The sequence below is a fragment of the Myxine glutinosa genome, chromosome 3, assembly GCF_964187855.1.
Source record: "Myxine glutinosa chromosome 3, kmMyxGlut1.1, whole genome shotgun sequence".
In the NCBI taxonomy this organism is placed as follows: Eukaryota; Metazoa; Chordata; class Myxini; order Myxiniformes; family Myxinidae; genus Myxine; species Myxine glutinosa.
Window position 1 is genome coordinate 217,210,314 of NC_136263.1, and position 18,464 is coordinate 217,228,777.

The following is an 18,464-nucleotide window of genomic DNA, read 5'->3' on the forward strand; positions in this document are numbered from 1 at the left end:
TTTCCTGGCCCTGGACCCACAAAGTAACCTCATTAATGAGCAAGGACACGGATACACCCTAGCATCCAATAAAAGAACGTCCAAAGAAACAAGGCGACACATCTACTATGTATGAACGATTTACAACTCATTGCACAACGAAAAATTGGCAGAAGAACTTTAAATGGTGAAATGGTTCATCGACGACATCAAAATGGAAATCGGTCTCGATAAGTGTGCCAAGTACATATTCGTACAAGGTAGACCAATAAAAACGGACATTATAAATAAATAAATTTTAAAAAACGACCTGGGTACGTCATTAAAAAAATGAGCAAACAATTACCAAAGAATACCTGTGTAGAACAAGGCTGATCCTGAAAATATGTCTCACCCCAACAAACAAAATGAAAGCCACAAACCAACTAGCAGTACCAGTGTTCCAGTACAGCTGTGGAATAGTAAACTGGCCGCCACAAGCAGATATTTAAAAAAAAAAAAAAAAACTATATATCAAAACAAGGAAACTCCTCACTATCCACAAAATGTTATACAAAGATCAGTGAATCCCAATAATGTACATGCCAAAGAAAGGAGGTGGCGGCCTAATGGAACTCAATCAAGTGCACGGCGCAACTGTAGAATTCGCAGAGTACGCGAAAAGCCCAAGACTACTGAATACAATGTGTACAAGCATGAATACAACAAACCAGAAAAGGCATCTCACACCTTGCAAAAAAAAAAAAAAAACGGGTGCAATTCGAAGATGGCAAGTGCCAAACCGAAACAGCAACAAATACAGCCCCAATGACTGCAAAAAAGACAAAATAAAAATACAAGATGAAATACCGGCAGATATATATATAAAAAAACTGGGAGAAAGACAAAAGAGCAGGGGAAAAAAATATATATATATATATAGTCACGTGAAAAAGTAAGTACAGTAGTACACCCCATGTAAAGTTTTGTCTTTTTCAATATATTTCAACATACAGCTATTTGATCTTCATTTCAACAATATTGATAGATAAAAGTGATATAATATAACAAATATCATGAAACATTTACATTTTGTAGTCCATTGTATAATTTAAATAAACATAAATGCAAATTTCGCATGTGGAAAAAAGTACACCCCCAAATTTATCATTACTTCAAATACTTAAAATTAGAATCAGGTGCACCAGCTCAGGTGCAAATGATTAGAACATCGTTAGAGGATCTTGGAGGAACATGTCTTATTTAAACCTCAGACATTTCGTTTGGTTTGCTCTTTGTTGTTGAAGTGTGCAGCGTCACCATGCGTAGATCAACAGCTCTGAGGCCTTCAGAAAGAAGGTTATAGATGCCTACGAGTCTGGGAAGGGATTTAAAAAGATCTCCAAACAATTTGAAATCAATCATTCGACTGTCCGGAAGATCATTTACAAGTGGAGAAGATTCCAAACAACTGCCAACTTGTTCAGGCCAGGCCGCCCCAGCAAGTTCAGCCCGAGAGCAGACCGCTAGATGCTGAAAGAAGTCTCTAAGAACCCCAGAATGTCATCGCGGGACCTACAGGTAGCTCTTGCCACTGTTGATGTCAAAGTGCACGAGTCTACCATTAGAAAGAGGCTGCACAAATTTGATCTACATGGGAGGTGTGCCAGGAGGAAACCTTTTCTGTCGAGAAAGAACATCAGGGCAAGACCAGCACTTCTGGAACAATGTGCTCTGGACAGATGAGTCAAAGGTAGAGCTTTTTGGCCACAGTACCAGAAGACATGTTTGGCGAAAACCAAAGACAGCATTTGACCACAAGAACCTGATACCAACTGTGGAGCATGGTGGTGGAAATATTATGGTTTGGAGCAGCTTTGCTGCATCAGGGCCTGGGCAGCTCACCATCATAGAATCCACTATGAATTCTCCAATTTCAGCTTTAGTCTCCAGTATTCTCAGGTTTGGACAGCCGCATAACATTCGCGTTCGCATGACATTCATTGTTCTCATTGCGACGATGTTGCTTTCCTGGGTGCTGCACAAACGGCTGCACCGATCGAAATCGGCGACCTCGGACAAAGACCTTTTATTATTCCTTTAAACCTTTTATTAAATTTAAATATTCCTTTAAACCTTTTATTAATTTTTTTAATTAAAGATTTTATTTTATTTTATTATTATATTATTCCATCGTGTTTCAAATCGTGATATCAACTGTACACTTTTCTTTAAGAAAAAAAAATGGAATGATTTTGTACCAACATCACAATTCACATATTCGTGCAATTCGAATATTTTCGTCACAATGAAAACATCGTCACAAACGGGTACTGGAGACAATGTGACAAACGTCACAAACGGGTACAATATGGGAGAGGCCATTGCCAAAACGATTTGTTTTCTCTGGTACGTGTTTCTGGGCGGGTACTGTGTCAGATAAACCGGTAAAATGCCTCCCAAACAGAACAAATCGGAGGCAGGAACAAGGACGTGACACAGCTGCACGTGGCCTCCCACACTGCCACATCCTGCTGAAACTTGCTGATAAAGACAAGCCACGTGAGCCCAAGGACATTTATCGTATCGTGTCAGCCGAGATTCCTGATCTTCATATCAACCCAAAACTACATGATATAATCACACGCAACATCCATGGGCCGTGCGGTGCGCTAAACCAAAGTTCACCATGCATGTCTCCACAACGGGATTGCGAGAAAAACTTCCCAAAACGCTTTGTAGAGCATACCATGGTGACCGACTCTACGTACCCAATCTATCGGCGCCGTTCACCAACCCAAGGTGGTCAGACACACAAGAAGAAGGTGCGAGGACAGGATGTCGAGATCAACAACCAATGGATTGTGCCCTTCAACCCACTGCTGTCTTTGAAATACAACGCCCACATAAACGTCAAGGTTGTGAACATCAGTATCCAGTGTCAAATACACATATAAAGATGTGACCAAGGGCAGCGACGGTGCTACCATAAAGCTGGCCAACGGAGAAGAAAGAGATATCACCAATGGCGAAATAGTGCTTTGTGGACGCGAGATACATCAGTGCCTCTGCAGGTTACTGGCACCTGTACGAGTTCCCTATCCAGCAGATGAAGCCTCCCGTGCAGAAGCTTCCAATCCACTTGGAAGATGAGCAACTCATCCTGTTCCAACCAGAAAATCTGCATGACATCGTCAACAATGGTCCATCGAAAACAAAGCTCACAGAATTGTCCAAGCTGAACCAGAATACTGAAGTGAAGATCACCTACCCTGATGTATTTAAGCACTTCAGGTGGGTGCAGAATACCTGGAAGAAGCGGGTTCATGTGACGAAACTGAATCGCAGTGACGAGGATGCCAACCAAGCCTGCTCAGACATGATTGGAAGGATTCCAGTCATAAACCTGACTGCAAGGCAGGGCAAGCTTTTCTACATGTGGATGTTGCCTCACACGGTGGCCGGACCAAAGTCCTACAGAGACCTGAGAGCCTACAATGGAGTGGAGCATCCCACCTACCAAGCTGCCTGCCTTGCCATGGGCCTCCTCGATGATGACTCCGAAATCGACCGAGCGATGGAAGAAGCTGCCTCCTTCAGATGTGGATCCACACTGCGTGAAGTCTTCGCTCAGATCCTGATCTTCGTGCGACCTGCGAATCCATTACATTTCTGGAACCGCCACAAGGGGATACTGATGGAAGATCTCCTTCACAAGCACAACCTGCCGGAACCAACAGAAGCTGCAGTGCATACCACCCTGCTGAAGATTCGAATGATTGTTCAGCGACATGGCCTTGATCTGGAGAAAGACTTCCAGCTTCCTAAACCGAACAGGGCCCTTGCGGAGCAACTTGAGCAGGCGAGAATCATCGAAGAAGAGACCAACTACAATGTGCAAGAACTGGAAGGGTACGTCACTGAGAATCAGCCAAAGCTGAATGAGGAGCAGCAACTGTTCTATGAAGCAGTCATCGACTCGGTGAGGAATGAGAAGGGTCAGTTGTTCAGCTTGGATGCTCCTGGAGATACTGGAAAAACCTCTCATCTGTATACTGCTGGCTCAAGTTCACTCTAAGAAAGTTGCATTCGCCACAGCTATGAGTGGAATTGCAGCAACCCTTCTTCCAAATGGTCGTACGCTTCACTCTCGCTGCAAAGTACCACTATCAATCAAGGAGGACTCTGTGTGCAACATCACCAAGAGAGACAGTACAGGGCAATTGATCAAGCAATGTCATCTCTTGGTCATTGACGAAGTCTCCATGTGTGACAGGCATATCATCGAAGCATTGGACCAGACATTCCATGATATCCGTGAGACAGATCGGTCTTTTGGGGGTATCATAATCATCTTCTCTGGAGACTGGAGACAGATCCTGCCTGTCATCCGAAGAGGAGGCCGCCCTACGCTCACAAACTCTCCATTCCATTCCATCGATTCCATTCCAACAGTATTCCATTGAGCTGCAGATGAAAGCTTTGTATGTGGTGAGAAGCTCAGAAGTGCCCAGAAAGGACTTTGCATGACGGAGGATGCCCAGTCGGTTACTGGCTTTGGAGGAAGAAGACAGGTTTAGAGTTCAGTCTTGAGAGTATAGAGATAGTGTTTCCTGGCTCTCCTGTGGCTAGACATACACTTGCTCACAAAAATGCGGCGGCTCACAAACTCTGCCTCAAGACGGGAGCTCCGATCACGCTGCTGCGAAACTTTGACCCTAAAAATGGCCACTGAAATGGCAGTCGTTACATCGTGGACAACCCGATACCGAATCTCATCGATGCGAAAATAGCTACTGGGCCTCATGCTGGAAACAAGATCTTCATACCGAGGATTCCAATCATTCAATCCGAAAACCTGTTCCCCTTCCAGATGCAGCAAAAACAATTCCCTGTCCGACTCTGCTTTGCAATGACCAGTAACAAGGCTCAAGGTCAGACATTAGAAAAGGTAGGCATCTACCCAAAGACAAATTTCTGCAGCCATGGCCAGCTTTATGTCGCCACGAGTCATGTTGGCAGCAGTGACAATGTAAAAATGTTTGCCAAGAACTTCAAAGAGAGAAAAGGAACTTTTATCAGCAATGCCATCTATCCTGAAGTTCTAAGCTGAAGAAGAGGTACAAAATAATTCTATTTTTTCCCCTAAAGAAAAGCGTACAATTTATATCACGATTTGAAACACGACGGAATAATATTTACCGATATGAACAGTGATGTGGTTTTATTGAAATTCTACAGATACCGTTTATATGTGATTTGATGATTTGCATGTGATATGATATAACGGATGTTTATATGAATCGTTTAAAATAAAAAAAGCCTTCAATTTCTGATATTTTGCCTTTTCATTTGGGCCTCCCAATTGAAGCCCCGCCCGTAGAGCAGGTACCGTTGCTAGTATAGATAATAAAAAGATGGACAGATTTGGGATAGACAAATAAGGATCACTGGAATGGCTAAGAAGAGGTCGTTTCAACTGGGATGGAGAACTAATCATTATTAATGCCCAAGACCAAGGAGACGACACCAATGGATTAAAAAAGATGGCAGGACTGAGTCAAAGGGACAAGTGCAGGTTTGCAAGGTAGAAACAGAAAGCACAAGTCACCTCCTAATCGCCATGGTTCCCAACCTGGGGGCTTTGGTGTATTTCTCGGGGGGTGGGGGAGAATGTGGTAATTTGAACCATACTAAAAATTAAATAGTTTGTTTGTTTTTTTGATATTGTTTTGACTTTGATCTTGTTTTGTTTTTTTCCTATTGCAGATTTGACGTTATGGCTTCTGGGAGTAAAAAAAGAAAGTATCTTGACGAATACATTAAGCTTGGATTCACATCCATTACCGTGTCTGGCTAAGAGAAACCACATTGTGTGCTGTGTCACAAGGTTTTGAGTACTGAATCCATGAGGCCATCCAAGTTGAAGTTGCACCTCGAGACGAATCACGCACAACATGCAAAGCAGGATCCCGAATTTTTCAAGCAGCATGAAAGAAATTCAAAGCGACAGAAGTTGGATGAGGGAGAAGCTTTTCAACAACAAAATGTAGCAACTGTCCAGGCTTCTTATGAAGTTTCTCTTGGCATTGCAAAGAAGAAAAAACCCCACTCGATTGGGGAGACACTCATCAAGCCTTGTACCCTCCTAATTGTCAAACGGGTTCTCGGCAAGGCGGAGGCTCACAAAGTTGAACAGGTGTCTATTGAATAACAGTGCAGTGTCGTATCCATGACATATCGGAAGATGTGAAACAACAGATCATCAATGAGATTAAGGCGGTGCCTTTCAGCTTGTTTTCTTTTCAACTTGATGAATCGACCGATGTTAGTTCCTGCTCCCAGCTACTGGCATTCGTTCGCTATGTCAAGGGAGTTGATATCAAGGAAGAATTCTTGTTCTGTAGTGCCCTGGAAACGACAAAATCCAACGACGTCATGGATGCAGGAGGAATTCAGTGGGACAATGTATGCGGTGACTGTACCGACGGTGCTCCTGCCATGCTTGGTTCCAAATCCGGATTCCAAGCAAAAGTGAAGATGCTGGCACCACAAGCGAAAGGAACCCACTGTATGATTCATTGCTACGCCCTGGCTTGTAAGACTCCCTCTCTCCTCTCATTGAAGAAAGTTCTTGAAGTCGTAATCAACATCGTTAACTACATCAAGGCAGAGGCTCTCAAAACCCGAATGTTCAAGGAGCTGTGCAAAGACATGAACGCAGAACATGAAACGTTGCTGTACGATACTGCTGAACGCTGGCTTTCGAAAGGGAATGTTCTGAACAGAGTCTTTGAACTTCGTGCGGAAGTCAATCATTTCTTGAATCTTCAAGGGAAACATGACCTCCTGCAGAATTACAAAGAAGAATTGTGGAATGAATGACTTGCTTATCTTGCTGACATTTTCGAGCAGCAGAACCAGCTGAACCTCAAGCTCCACGGAAGAGCGACTAATATTATTCTTTTCCACGATCATCTCAGAGGATTTGTTGCCAAGCTCCAAAACTGGTGCAGGAAAGTGAACACAGGAAACATTGCTATGTTCGAAAGAATGTCTGAATTGCAAGACAGCATGGGGAAAGAGCTTGATCCTGTACTGAAAAATGACATGACATTCTTGAGCATCTGCCGTCACTGGAGCTCGAATTTCATAAGTATGTTCTTGATTTTGATGACGAGGCAAAAATTGTGAGGAATCCTTTTTCCATCAACCTTTGCATGGAGAGCATACCGGAAGCAATGCAAGATGAATTCCTGGATCTCAAACGATTTATTTGCCAAAGACACATTCGAAGAGAAGAGCTTGACGGAGTTTTGGTTGGGAATGGGCCGCTACCCTAATATCAGCCAGATAGCTATCCGGGTGCTTCTGCCATTCTCATCTACCCATCTCTGCGAAGCAGGGTTTTCCACACTGTTGAATATGAAATAGAAACAGCGTAATCGGCTCCATGTGGAAGATGACCTCCGCTGTGCCCTGACTGACAACCACGGATACCCCAATTGGTAGCTAAAATGCAATTTCAGCCATCCCACTGAGTTTTTAATTCACTTTTACAGCGCATGCACCGCGTCCCTAGTTTTGATTACCCGAGTTGTTGAATCGTTTTTTTGTGAGATTATAACACACTGCGTTAAATACAGACGCAACAGAGGTTTTTAGTTTTCACATATTCTTGACTTGGAACCTTTCCATACTGTTTTCTTGTGTGACAGTTCTATTTTATGCTGTCCATAGTGTTGCTACTGATATTAAAATCTCATATAAAACGTGCATCATTCGAGCGACGTTGCTTTGTTTGCTTCTTCCAAAAACGATGTAGTTGGGAGCCAGTAGGAACAGAAAAAAACTATGGAACTAAATGTTCATGTTGGCTACTTGGAATTCCTCATTTTCTGTGTAATAATTTACCAATTCTCAAACAAAATAGCCAATTAAAGGAAAAAAACACCTCTCAGAATGTACCACAGAGCATCTTGAAATCAAAATTTTTCTGGGGGGCATGCCCCCAGAGCCTGCTTGCACGCGCTCCGCCACTCAACCCTCGCAAAAGGGAAGGGGGTGCTGGGGATGTGCTCTGGGGGCCAAGGGGGCCATAACACAAAAAAGGTTGGGAACCCCTGTCCTATCAGGATGTTATTTAAAAAAAAAAAAAAAAAAAAAAAAAAAAAAAAACTCGTGTCAGAGCAGCTGCACACCCAAAGGCACAACGAGGTATGTAGAGTAATCCATTGGCACATCTGAAGAAATTTCAATATCCCAGTTACACAAAACTCATGGAAACATGAAACAAAAGCAAACATTGGAAACAAGGACATAATGGTCACATATGACCTGATGATCCCATCCAGTGTGAACGTAGAAAACAAAGCATTGCGACTGGATATTGTACTCAGCAAAAAGGAAAAGCCAGCATTGCTGAGTGGGATATCAGGCGATTATGCCTTAAATAATGCAGAAATCAAGAAAATTACTACATACCAAGACCTCAAGAATGAAGTGGAAAGATCCTGGAAACTGAAGAGCAACAAAATTGTACCAGTGATAATTGGGGCAACAGGAATGATGAAGAAGAACCACAGAGATCTTAAAAACCATCCCTGGGAACATTACCACAAACGAACTACAGTTGGAGGTTGTGTGGGCCTCAGTGACGATCCTGAAAAGATCCCTTGGAACAAAACTCTGAGAACAACACAATTTCACAACTTAGCCCATGAATCGCAATCCTTCAATGACGCGGGGATGGATACTTGAGTCACGGGAGGACTCCATTCCACCTGCTGAAACCAAAATTATGGGCAAATGGACGGACGGACGGGAGGGGGGAGGGGTGCACGCATCACGCAAATCACAATCACACACACACACACACACACACACACACACACACACACACACACACACACACACACACACACACACACACACACACACACACACACACACACACACACACACACACACACACACACACACACACACACACACACACACACACACACACACACACACACACACACACACACACACACACACACACACACACACACACACGGCATTTTAAGGCCATTTTCCCTGCTGGAGCGGGGGTTAGCCTTGCAGTCCCCATGACAATCTTCTCCATTTTGCCCTATTCTCTGCATCTCTCCTCGTTAACCCCTTTGCCCACATTTCTTCTTCCAAAATCTTTAGCCAAGTCTTTCTCGGTCTTCCCCGTCCTCTACTTCCTTCGACATTCATTTCCATCACTCTTCTCAACCAGTCACTTACATCCTTCCTCAACACATGACCAAACCATCTCAACCTGTTCCTCATCAGACAGACACACACACATATATACATCACACACACATATATATACATCACACATCACACACACATATATACATCACACATATATACATCACACATATATATACATTGAAGGAGCTGTGGCTCCCACGTCGATCGAAAGAATGGACGCGACAAAAAGCTTGAATTCATCTGAGCTGCTTTATTAGAATCAAACACTCAGGCACTCTGGGAAAAACGTTTTACGGTCGGCAATATATATCTATTCCGCCAGGGGGTTTGCCCAGGCCTGGCGCCAGGGGGCGTGGCCCCGCGGGCCGGCTGCGGCCTGGCAAGCCGAGGGCGAGCCTGCCCGGGCGTCCCGACCGAGGCCTGGCAAGTCGAGCGCGGGCCTGCCCGGGCGTCCTGGACGAGCCCGGCCTGGTGATCGCTCCGCGTCCTTGATAGGTGCAAGGCGATTGTGTAACCCCAGCGGCAGCCGCTACACACGTCCCCCCAGAATCGACTTGCACCGACAGGGTCAACTTGAGGGGGGTCCTGATGACCCGGCCGAAGCGACCCCTGGTGGGTCGTGGGAGGGGGTCCGGTGAGGTGGTGGGCGGTCGAGTGGGGGGCACCGTGGACGGGGGGCGGCCTCGCCGCGGCGGGAGGGCCAACCGTGGTGGGTGGTCGACGTCCACGTGCGCCGGCTTGAGGCGGTCCACTGCAATCCGGTCCGACCTGCCGCCGATGTCGATGACGAACGACTTGTCGTCCCGTCGCAGCACCCGGAAGGGCCCGTCGTACGGCGGCTGGAGTGGCCGCCGATGTGCGTCGTGACGCACAAAAACATACTCCGCGGTGCGGAGTGCTGGGGGGACGTAGGACTGGGGGTCACCGTGGTGGGATGTCGGCACGGGGGCAAACCGTCGGGCGGCCTCCTGGAGGTCCGAGCGCTGGCGAGCTGCGGACCAGGGGCTGGTAGCGTCGGGCACGAATTCGCCCGGGACGCGTAGCACCTGGCCATAGACCAGCTCGGCGGTGGATGCCTGGAGGTCCTCCTTGGGGGCCGTGCGAAGGCCCAAAAGGACCCACGGCAGCCGGTCGGCCCAACCGCCGTCTTGAAGGCCGGCCATGAGCGCGGCCTTCATGGAGCGGTGGAATCGCTCGCACAACCCGTTTGCTTGGGGGTGGTAGGCCGTAGTACGGTGGAGCTTGACCCCCAGGTTGCGGGCGACCGCGCCCCACAGCTCGGAGGTGAACTGTGGTCCGCGGTCTGACGAGATGTCCGCCGGTGCGCCGAAGCGGGCGACCCAGGTGGCGATGAAGGCCTGCGCCACGTCGGCGGTGGTGGTGGAGACGAGGGGAACGGCCTCCGGCCACCTGGTGGTCCTGTCCACCATGGTGAGCAGGTGTGTGAACCCTCGTGATGGGGGAAGGGGGCCCACCAGATCCACGTTGACGTGGTCGAAACGTCGTTCGGGCACGGTGAAAGGTGCCAGCGGGGCCTGGGTGTGTCGGTGGACCTTGGCCCGTTGGCAGGCGGTGCAGGCGCTGGTCCAATCGCGGACGTCCCGACGAAGGCCGTGCCAGACGAAACGCGCCGACACCAGCTTCTGGGAAGCTTTCCGGCCCGGGTGGGAAAGGCCGTGGAGGGAGGCGAAGATGCGGCGTTGCCAGGTGACGGGCACGATGGGGCGAGGCCGGCCTTGGGAGACGTCGCAGAGCAGGACAGTGTCCGCGCAGGGGATGTCGGCCAGGCGGAGGCCCGTGTCCGCCGCCCGGAGGGCTTGCACCGTGGTGTCGGTGGTTTGGTCCGCCGCCATGAGCGCAAAATCCACGCCCAGGTGGACCGCGTTCGCGCTGGCCCGGGAAAGACAGTCGGCCACGGCGTTGTTTTTGCCGGCGACGTGCCGGATGTCCGTGGTAAACTCCGACACGGCGGAGAGGTGGCGCTGTTGGCGGGCCGACCATGGCTCCGTGACCTTGGCCATGGCGTAAACCAACGGCTTGTGGTCGACGAACGCCGTGAAAGGTCGGCCCTCCAGGAGGTGGCGGAAATGGCGGACGGCCAGGTGTAGACCGAGGAGCTCCCGGTCAAACGTGCTGTATTTGAGCTCGTTCGGCCGGAGCTGCCGGCTGAAAAAAGCGAGTGGCTGCCAAACCCCGTTCACCCATTGCTCATGTACGGCGCCCACCGCGTAGTCGGAGGCATCCGTGGTGAGGGCGATGGGAGCGTTGAGCACCGGGTGAGCGAGCAGTGTTGCGTCGGCGAGGGCCCGCTTTGAGCTTTGGAAGGCCGCATCCATTGCTGCGGACCAGGCGATGTCGTGCTTGGCCGGCTTGCCCCGGAGGGCTTCGTAGAGGGGCCGCATGAGTTGAGCAGCGCGGGGCACGAAGCGGTGATAAAAATTCACCATTCCCAGGAATTCCTGCAGGGCCTTTATGGTGCGGGGACGCGGGAAAGTGGTGATGGCCTCGACCTTGGTTGGCAGCGGCACAGCCCCGTTCTTGGTGATGTGGTGGCCCAAAAAATCAACGGCCGTCGTGCCGAAGTGGCATTTGGCCGGGTTGACGATGAGGCCGTGCTCGCTGAGGCGCCCGAACAGTGTTCGGAGGTGGAGGAGGTGCTCGGCCCGGGACGTGCTGGCGACGAGGATGTCGTCCAGGTAAACGAAAAGGAACGGCAGGTCACGCAGCACGCCGTCCATCAAGCGCTGGAACGCCTGAGCCGCGTTCTTGAGACCAAACGGCATCCGCAAGAACTCGAATAAGCCGAACGGCGTGATGACTGCCGTTTTAGGGACGTCGGCCGCCCTGACAGGTACCTGGTGATATCCCCGTATGAGATCAATTTTTGAAAAAATGACCCGTCCCGCCAGACGGGCGGAGAAGTCTTGGATATGCGGGATCGGGTACCTGTCGGGTGTTGTAGCGTCATTAAGACGGCGGTAGTCGCCACACGGGCGCCATCCACCCCCCGGCTTTGGCACGATGTGCAGTGGCGAGGCCCACGCGCTATCGGAGCGCCGCACGATGCCGAGGTGCTCCAACGCGTCGAATTCGGCCTTCGCAACGGCAAGCTTGGCTGGGTCGAGGCGGCGGGCCCTGGCGTAGACCGGCGGGCCCGTGGTTGGTATGTGGTGCTCGATCCCATGCCGTACTGCGACGGCCGAAAACGTCGGCCGCGTGAGGGCCGGGAACTCCGCGAGCAGGCGAGCAAACTCGTTCGCCGCCGGGACGGTGCATGCCAGCTCGGTCGGCGCGGAGCTGCTCAATGTGCATACCAGGGAGCTGAAGGTTTCAGCGTTGATTAAACGACGCCGTTGGACGTCCACCAGCAGTCCGTGTGCGCAGAGGAAGTCGGCGCCGAGCAGAGCCATGGGCACGTTGGCGGTTACAAACGTCCAAGCGAAGCGTTGGCCGCCGAAGCAGAGGGTGACGTTGCGCGGGCCGAAGGTGCGGATAGTCGATCCGTTGGCCGCAACCAAGGAGGGGCCGCAAACCGCGGATTGCCTGTCCTGGTCAGAGGCGGGCATGACGCTCACTTGGGCGCCGGTGTCGCACAGGAAGCGCCGTCCGGACGCTTTATCCGTGATGAACAGTAAGTTGCCCGTGTGACTGTGGCCGGCGTTCATGGCAGGTAATGAACGCCGGCCTGGCCGTTTCCCGACCCGCCGAAGGTGCACGGGGGTCGGCATGTCCGGGCCTTCTGTCCGAACCTGGCATGATAGGAACACCACGCTTGGTCGGGTGGAGGCTTCGGACGTCGTGCTGAACGTGGTCGGCTCGGTATAGCGGCCGCCAATTGCGTCGGCAGTTCGGCCGTCGAACGCGCCGGGTGCTCGGGCGCCGTGGATGGTGCATCAGGCGGCGGCGGGTCCCATGTCGCCGCTGCGATGCGCTGTCCCGCGGCGGAGATTTTGTCGGCTTCTCTGGCAAGGGCCCGGGGATCTGTGATCGTCGTGCTTGCCAGGGCGAGGCGTACCGGGTTAGGCAGCTGACGGAGGAACAGCTCCCGGAACAGGAATGCCGGAGAGTGCTCGCCGAGCAGCGAAAGCATGTAGTCCATTCGCTCGGAAGGGCGCGTGTCGCCGAGCTCCGGCAAATCGAGCAGGCGCCGTGCGCGTTCCGCCGCTGGGAGGGCGAAAGCATCGAGGAGAAGCTTCTTAATCGCGCCGTATTTGTCCGCGGCTGGCGGTCTCTCGAGGAGGCTCAGGGCGCGGGCTGCGGTGGCTGAACCGAGCGCAGCGACCACGTGGTGGAAGCGGGTGTCGTCCGCCGTGATGCCTCGCAGGGCGAACAGGGACTCCGCTTGTGCGAACCAAACCGCCGCGTGAGCCTCCCAGAAGGTAGGCAGTTTAAGGGCGACTGCCATGTCCATGTCGATAGGTCACCAATGAAGGAGCTGTGGCTCCCACGTCGATCGAAAGAATGGACGCGACAAAAAGCTTGAATTCATCTGAGCTGCTTTATTAGAATCAAACACTCAGGCACTCTGGGAAAAACGTTTTACGGTCGGCAATATATATCTATTCCGCCAGGGGGTTTGCCCAGGCCTGGCGCCAGGGGGCGTGGCCCCGCGGGCCGGCTGCGGCCTGGCAAGCCGAGGGCGAGCCTGCCCGGGCGTCCCGACCGAGGCCTGGCAAGTCGAGCGCGGGCCTGCCCGGGCGTCCTGGACGAGCCCGGCCTGGTGATCGCTCCGCGTCCTTGATAGGTGCAAGGCGATTGTGTAACCCCAGCGGCAGCCGCTACAACATCACATATATATATATATACACACACACACACACACACACACACACACACACACACACACACACACACACACACACACACACACACACACACACACACACACACACACACACACACACACACACACACACACACACACACACACACACACACACACACACACACACACACACACACACCCCAATGGTAACTCAATAAATGAAATAACTCCCACAGAAGTTTTATAATGACGATGTATGGATTAAACAAAAGTTCACAATAATCGATAATGATAAAAATCGCCTGTTAAAAATTAAAACAAAAAATTTTCCATTAAAATTGTAAACACAAGTATCATTGTCCAATCGAACTACGACATTAAATGTCATTTGTTCAAAAGAACAACAAAAGAATGTCGCACATGGACCAAGCAGCTCACTTACTCAGCCATGACTGTTGTTGAATTGTCTTTCCCGTTCTGAACAACCAGGAACCACAAACTGATGTTGTGAAACGCAAGAGATCACGATACTTATACACCACCGCACCAGTGAACCCGTGAAACCCCATTGGTCGGCTCTGAAAAACTCGAATTTTCCCAGTGACAACGAACACCAAACATTTGGCACTTCAAACTTTAAATGAGGTTAAAACACGATTCGCATCACTGGGATTGACGCTTTATATTGACAAGTTCAGGAATTATAAATAAATAAAAAACTAGAAATGCTGAAATAACATGAAAATATTACCGCCGTTTACACCGCTTGAGGACGTAACCGAAGGGAATATCTTTAGGCACGTCAGCAATTTTAATGCCGCCGCCATGGTGGAGTAAGAAAAAGAAAAAGGAACGGGCATTCCCGATGGTTTGGGTTCTCGTGCTTTGTGTGCTTTCTTGGACAAACAATCGGGGTCAAAGGTTATCCCGAAGCGTGGGTATGTCAATACGTTGGCCATTGTCTCGGGAGCAATAGTATAAGAAAATACTCGTTTATAGGAAACAAACTCGTATAAATCCATTCACATTCATCTTTTTTTTTGTGGTCCACGTAAAAACATGGAGATTTTCCTTCCACTGACAATTCAAAGACAAAGAAGAAAGGGATAGGGGGTTTCACATTAAACTCACATTAACCATGTCAATTCAATAAGGAATCTGATGTTTCGCTCAGTTTAGGTAACTACGTCACCGAAGGTACATATCACTGGTGTTGGCCGAACGGTTAGGGCGGCGGGCTTGGGATCATAAGGTCCTGAGTTTGAATCCCGTTGAATTCACGCCAGGTGGGGTTGACTCAGCCTGTCATCCATCCGAGGTCGGCAAAATGAGTACCAGATAACTGTTCTCGAGAGGCATTGCATCAGCGGCAGTCACGTCCACAGAAAAATGATGCAACCAGCAGCAGGGTGGCTGCACGAACCACCACCACCGAAGGCAGGTGCACATTGTCTCAGTTTATGTACCTCCGTCACCGAAGGTAGGTGCACATTCTCTCAGTTTAGGTACAGCTGTTCCTTGACAAACTTCCCTGCAAATGTCTGCTGTTCTTCTTCTGATCATGTGCTTGGTAAAGTGGACATCTCTCTGGCCATTCTCAGAGAGCCTCCTCACTCTCTGCAGACCTGTACAAAATCACAGACTGGTCAAACAAGTGGAACATGTCTTCCAATCCTGACAAATCTCACACTCTTACAATGTCTCTCCGAAAGACAGACTGGACAACCCTCCCAGCTACATTCTCAACAATCCTCTCCAAGAAGTTCTGTCACTCAAGCTTTTGGGTCTCACTATCTGCCATGATCTTTCCTGGGAAAACCACATTTCCAAGCTGACCTCCAAAGCCAGTCGCCGACTGGGCATCCTCCGTCGTGCGAAGTCCTTCCATGGCACACCTGAGCTCCTCATCTGCAGCTCTCCCCTCTGGGCTGATGCTCCTGCCACACACCTAGTTCGTCTTCATGCTGTTGAAACCAAAGCTATTGGAATCTCCCACGATGAAGCTATCTCCGAGGGCCTTTCACTAACTCACCGCAGGCAGGTAGGTGGTTTTTCTGTCTTCTTCCGTCTCCTATCCGGCCTTACTCCCCCTGCTCTGTCTGTTCTCTGTCCTCCAAATACTCCTACAGGTCGCACAAGATCTGCCAGCAACCCTCTTCTGGTGAAATTGACAAAATAAAGACTCTCTGCTCACCTCTCTTTTATGCCTCTTTTTCCCCACCTCTGGAACAAACTCCCTCACTCTCTTCAATCCAACTCCTCCCTCCAGGTCTTTAAAACAGCTGTTCACCACCATCTCTTATCTTCCCCCATCCAAAACCCTGATCTTTTCTACCCCCATTAAAACACCCCAAATCCACCTCTTTAAATCTCCAACTTCTTTCCTGAAATTCCTAGTAGTGTTCATTTGCTTTATACCATGTACCCCTCCCACCTCCCCCAGCCCTCCACCTTCCACAGATCTACCTGCGTCCCTGTTCTCCATTGTTGTTGTACTTGTGTGCTTCCCTCTCTCTCCCCCTCTTGTCTCCCGCTCCCTTCATTGTATGTTTTATGTGTCTGTGCATGTTTTCATGTTCAATGTGTTACGGGGTCCTCCCCTATCGAGTCCCCGGCAGAAAGATGTGTTGTCCTTGTGTGAAAACCAGCCAATCAACCAACGAGTCCACACCAAGGGATACGAACAAACCACAATATATTATAACACTTCAAACCCACAATATTTTATCACACTTCAAACACCATATAATTCATATCTACAGGTGGTACCACCTTATTGAGTCCCTTAACCCCCAAACTCACGGCCCTTTCCCCAATGTCTCTGTACTCCTCCAAGGCGACGTCGATTCCCTCCAGCGCGTGCAATCAATGTCCGGTTTCCATCCGTGGAAGCGGAGACGATTGAACCAACCCGCAGGTCACGTCGTCCAATCCCCAGCATGATAGCGGTAGAATGGGAAACCGGCCAAAGACGATTTCGGGTACGTACCCGGTGGCGGTTCAATCTGCGAGTCTCCTCAAAAACCCTCCCACAGCCGCGGACTGGTGGGTTGCACAGTCGTCCCTGGCAGCCCGCCGGAGAAAAACGCCTGGTCGACGCGCCGCCAAAAACCCGGTCACGGCTGGTGATGCGCGTGGCGAAAGTGGCGGTCGTCTTTCTCTCACTGCTCGGTCGGGAGCTGCAATCCGACCACGTTTCACTGCTCCGTCGGGAGCCGCAATCAGGACACGTTTCACTGCTCGGTCAGGAGCGGCAATCAGAACACGTCTCACTGCTCCGTCAGGAGCTGCAATCCGAACACGTTTCACTGCTCGGTCGGGAGCGGCAATCAGAACACGTCTCACTGCTCCGTCGGGAGCTGCAATCCGAACACGTTTCACTGCTCGGTCAGGAGCGGCAATCAGAACACGTCTCGCCGTTTTCTCTTCGCTCCACCCCTTTTCTCCGCTCCACCGCTTCCGGGCTTGATCCGGATTTCCGGCCACATTTCCCCAGGAGGGCTTTTAATTCTTCTACCCACAACAACCCTTTCCCATAAATCACCATAAGCATAATATCTAGGATACTTTGAACCCACCACAGTAATCATAACAATCATCATTAGGGCCGAATACGTAACACTTCCCCCCCTCAAGAAAGAAAGTTGGAGCACCGCGAAAACTTTCTTTGTATGCCCTCTTTGAACAGGCAAAAGTAAATACCTTACCAACAAATTCACAAACCAAATCAGCAATCCCTGGGGGCAACAATATTCAACCTTTCCCAAAAATAGAGCAACAAAATTTCACACAACCCCCCCCCCCTCCCCCCAGAGCTTTCCGACAATTAACTCCCTCGGGACAAAGCGTCAGCCACGACATTGTCCCGGCCCTTTACATGTTCAATTTCCAAGTTGAACCCCTGCAAAGCCAAACTCCATCTCATCAACCTCTGATTTTTATTTTTCATTTTTTGAATGAAGGTTAAGGGGTTGATCAAAAATCCAAAGTTACGCAGCTCGATAGCCCCTTTTCCGGGAGGCCAAGCCGAGTATTCACTACATGGACGCCTTTAGGAAGGTGGAGTTCACGGTTAGTCCGGGGAGGAACGTTCACTACATGGACGCCTTCAGGAACGTGGAGTTCACGGTTAGTCCGTGCAGGAAAGTTCACTACCTGGACGCCTTTAGGAACGTGGTGTTCACGGTTAGTCCGTATAGGAATCTGGGCTCGGCGGCTCCGCCGCATTCCGTGCTTTGACTTCTCCGGACTCCTAATAATTACGGTGGGACCACTTGTCACAGTAGACACGGGAATAGTGGTCTCCCTCTCGGCTGCTACCCTGGTAATCATTCTTTCGGGAGATGCCTTAACTCTGGGAGCCTCCATAGTAATATTGGCTGAGGCCACCACCAAAACGACCGCAAAGTTGGCCTCTTCTGTAGACCTCTCGACGCCTACGAAATGCCTTCCCTACTGTTATGGTCCGACCCTCCAAATCCTTGCCATTCCA

At 50.0% G+C, this 18,464-nt stretch overlaps 1 protein-coding gene across 1 annotated transcript in view; it reads right to left on the minus strand.

Annotated features, from left to right (window-relative positions):
- Positions 1–14,549, minus strand: part of PGD (phosphogluconate dehydrogenase) — a gene marked incomplete in the record, with an annotated part of 178,520 nt that extends 163,971 nt beyond the window's left edge. Inside the window, 1 exon segment of the mRNA XM_078774995.1 lies at positions 14,415–14,549. Coding sequence (XP_078631121.1) covers positions 14,415–14,422 — 8 coding nt within the window.
- Positions 14,550–18,464: the final 3,915 nt, after the last annotated feature.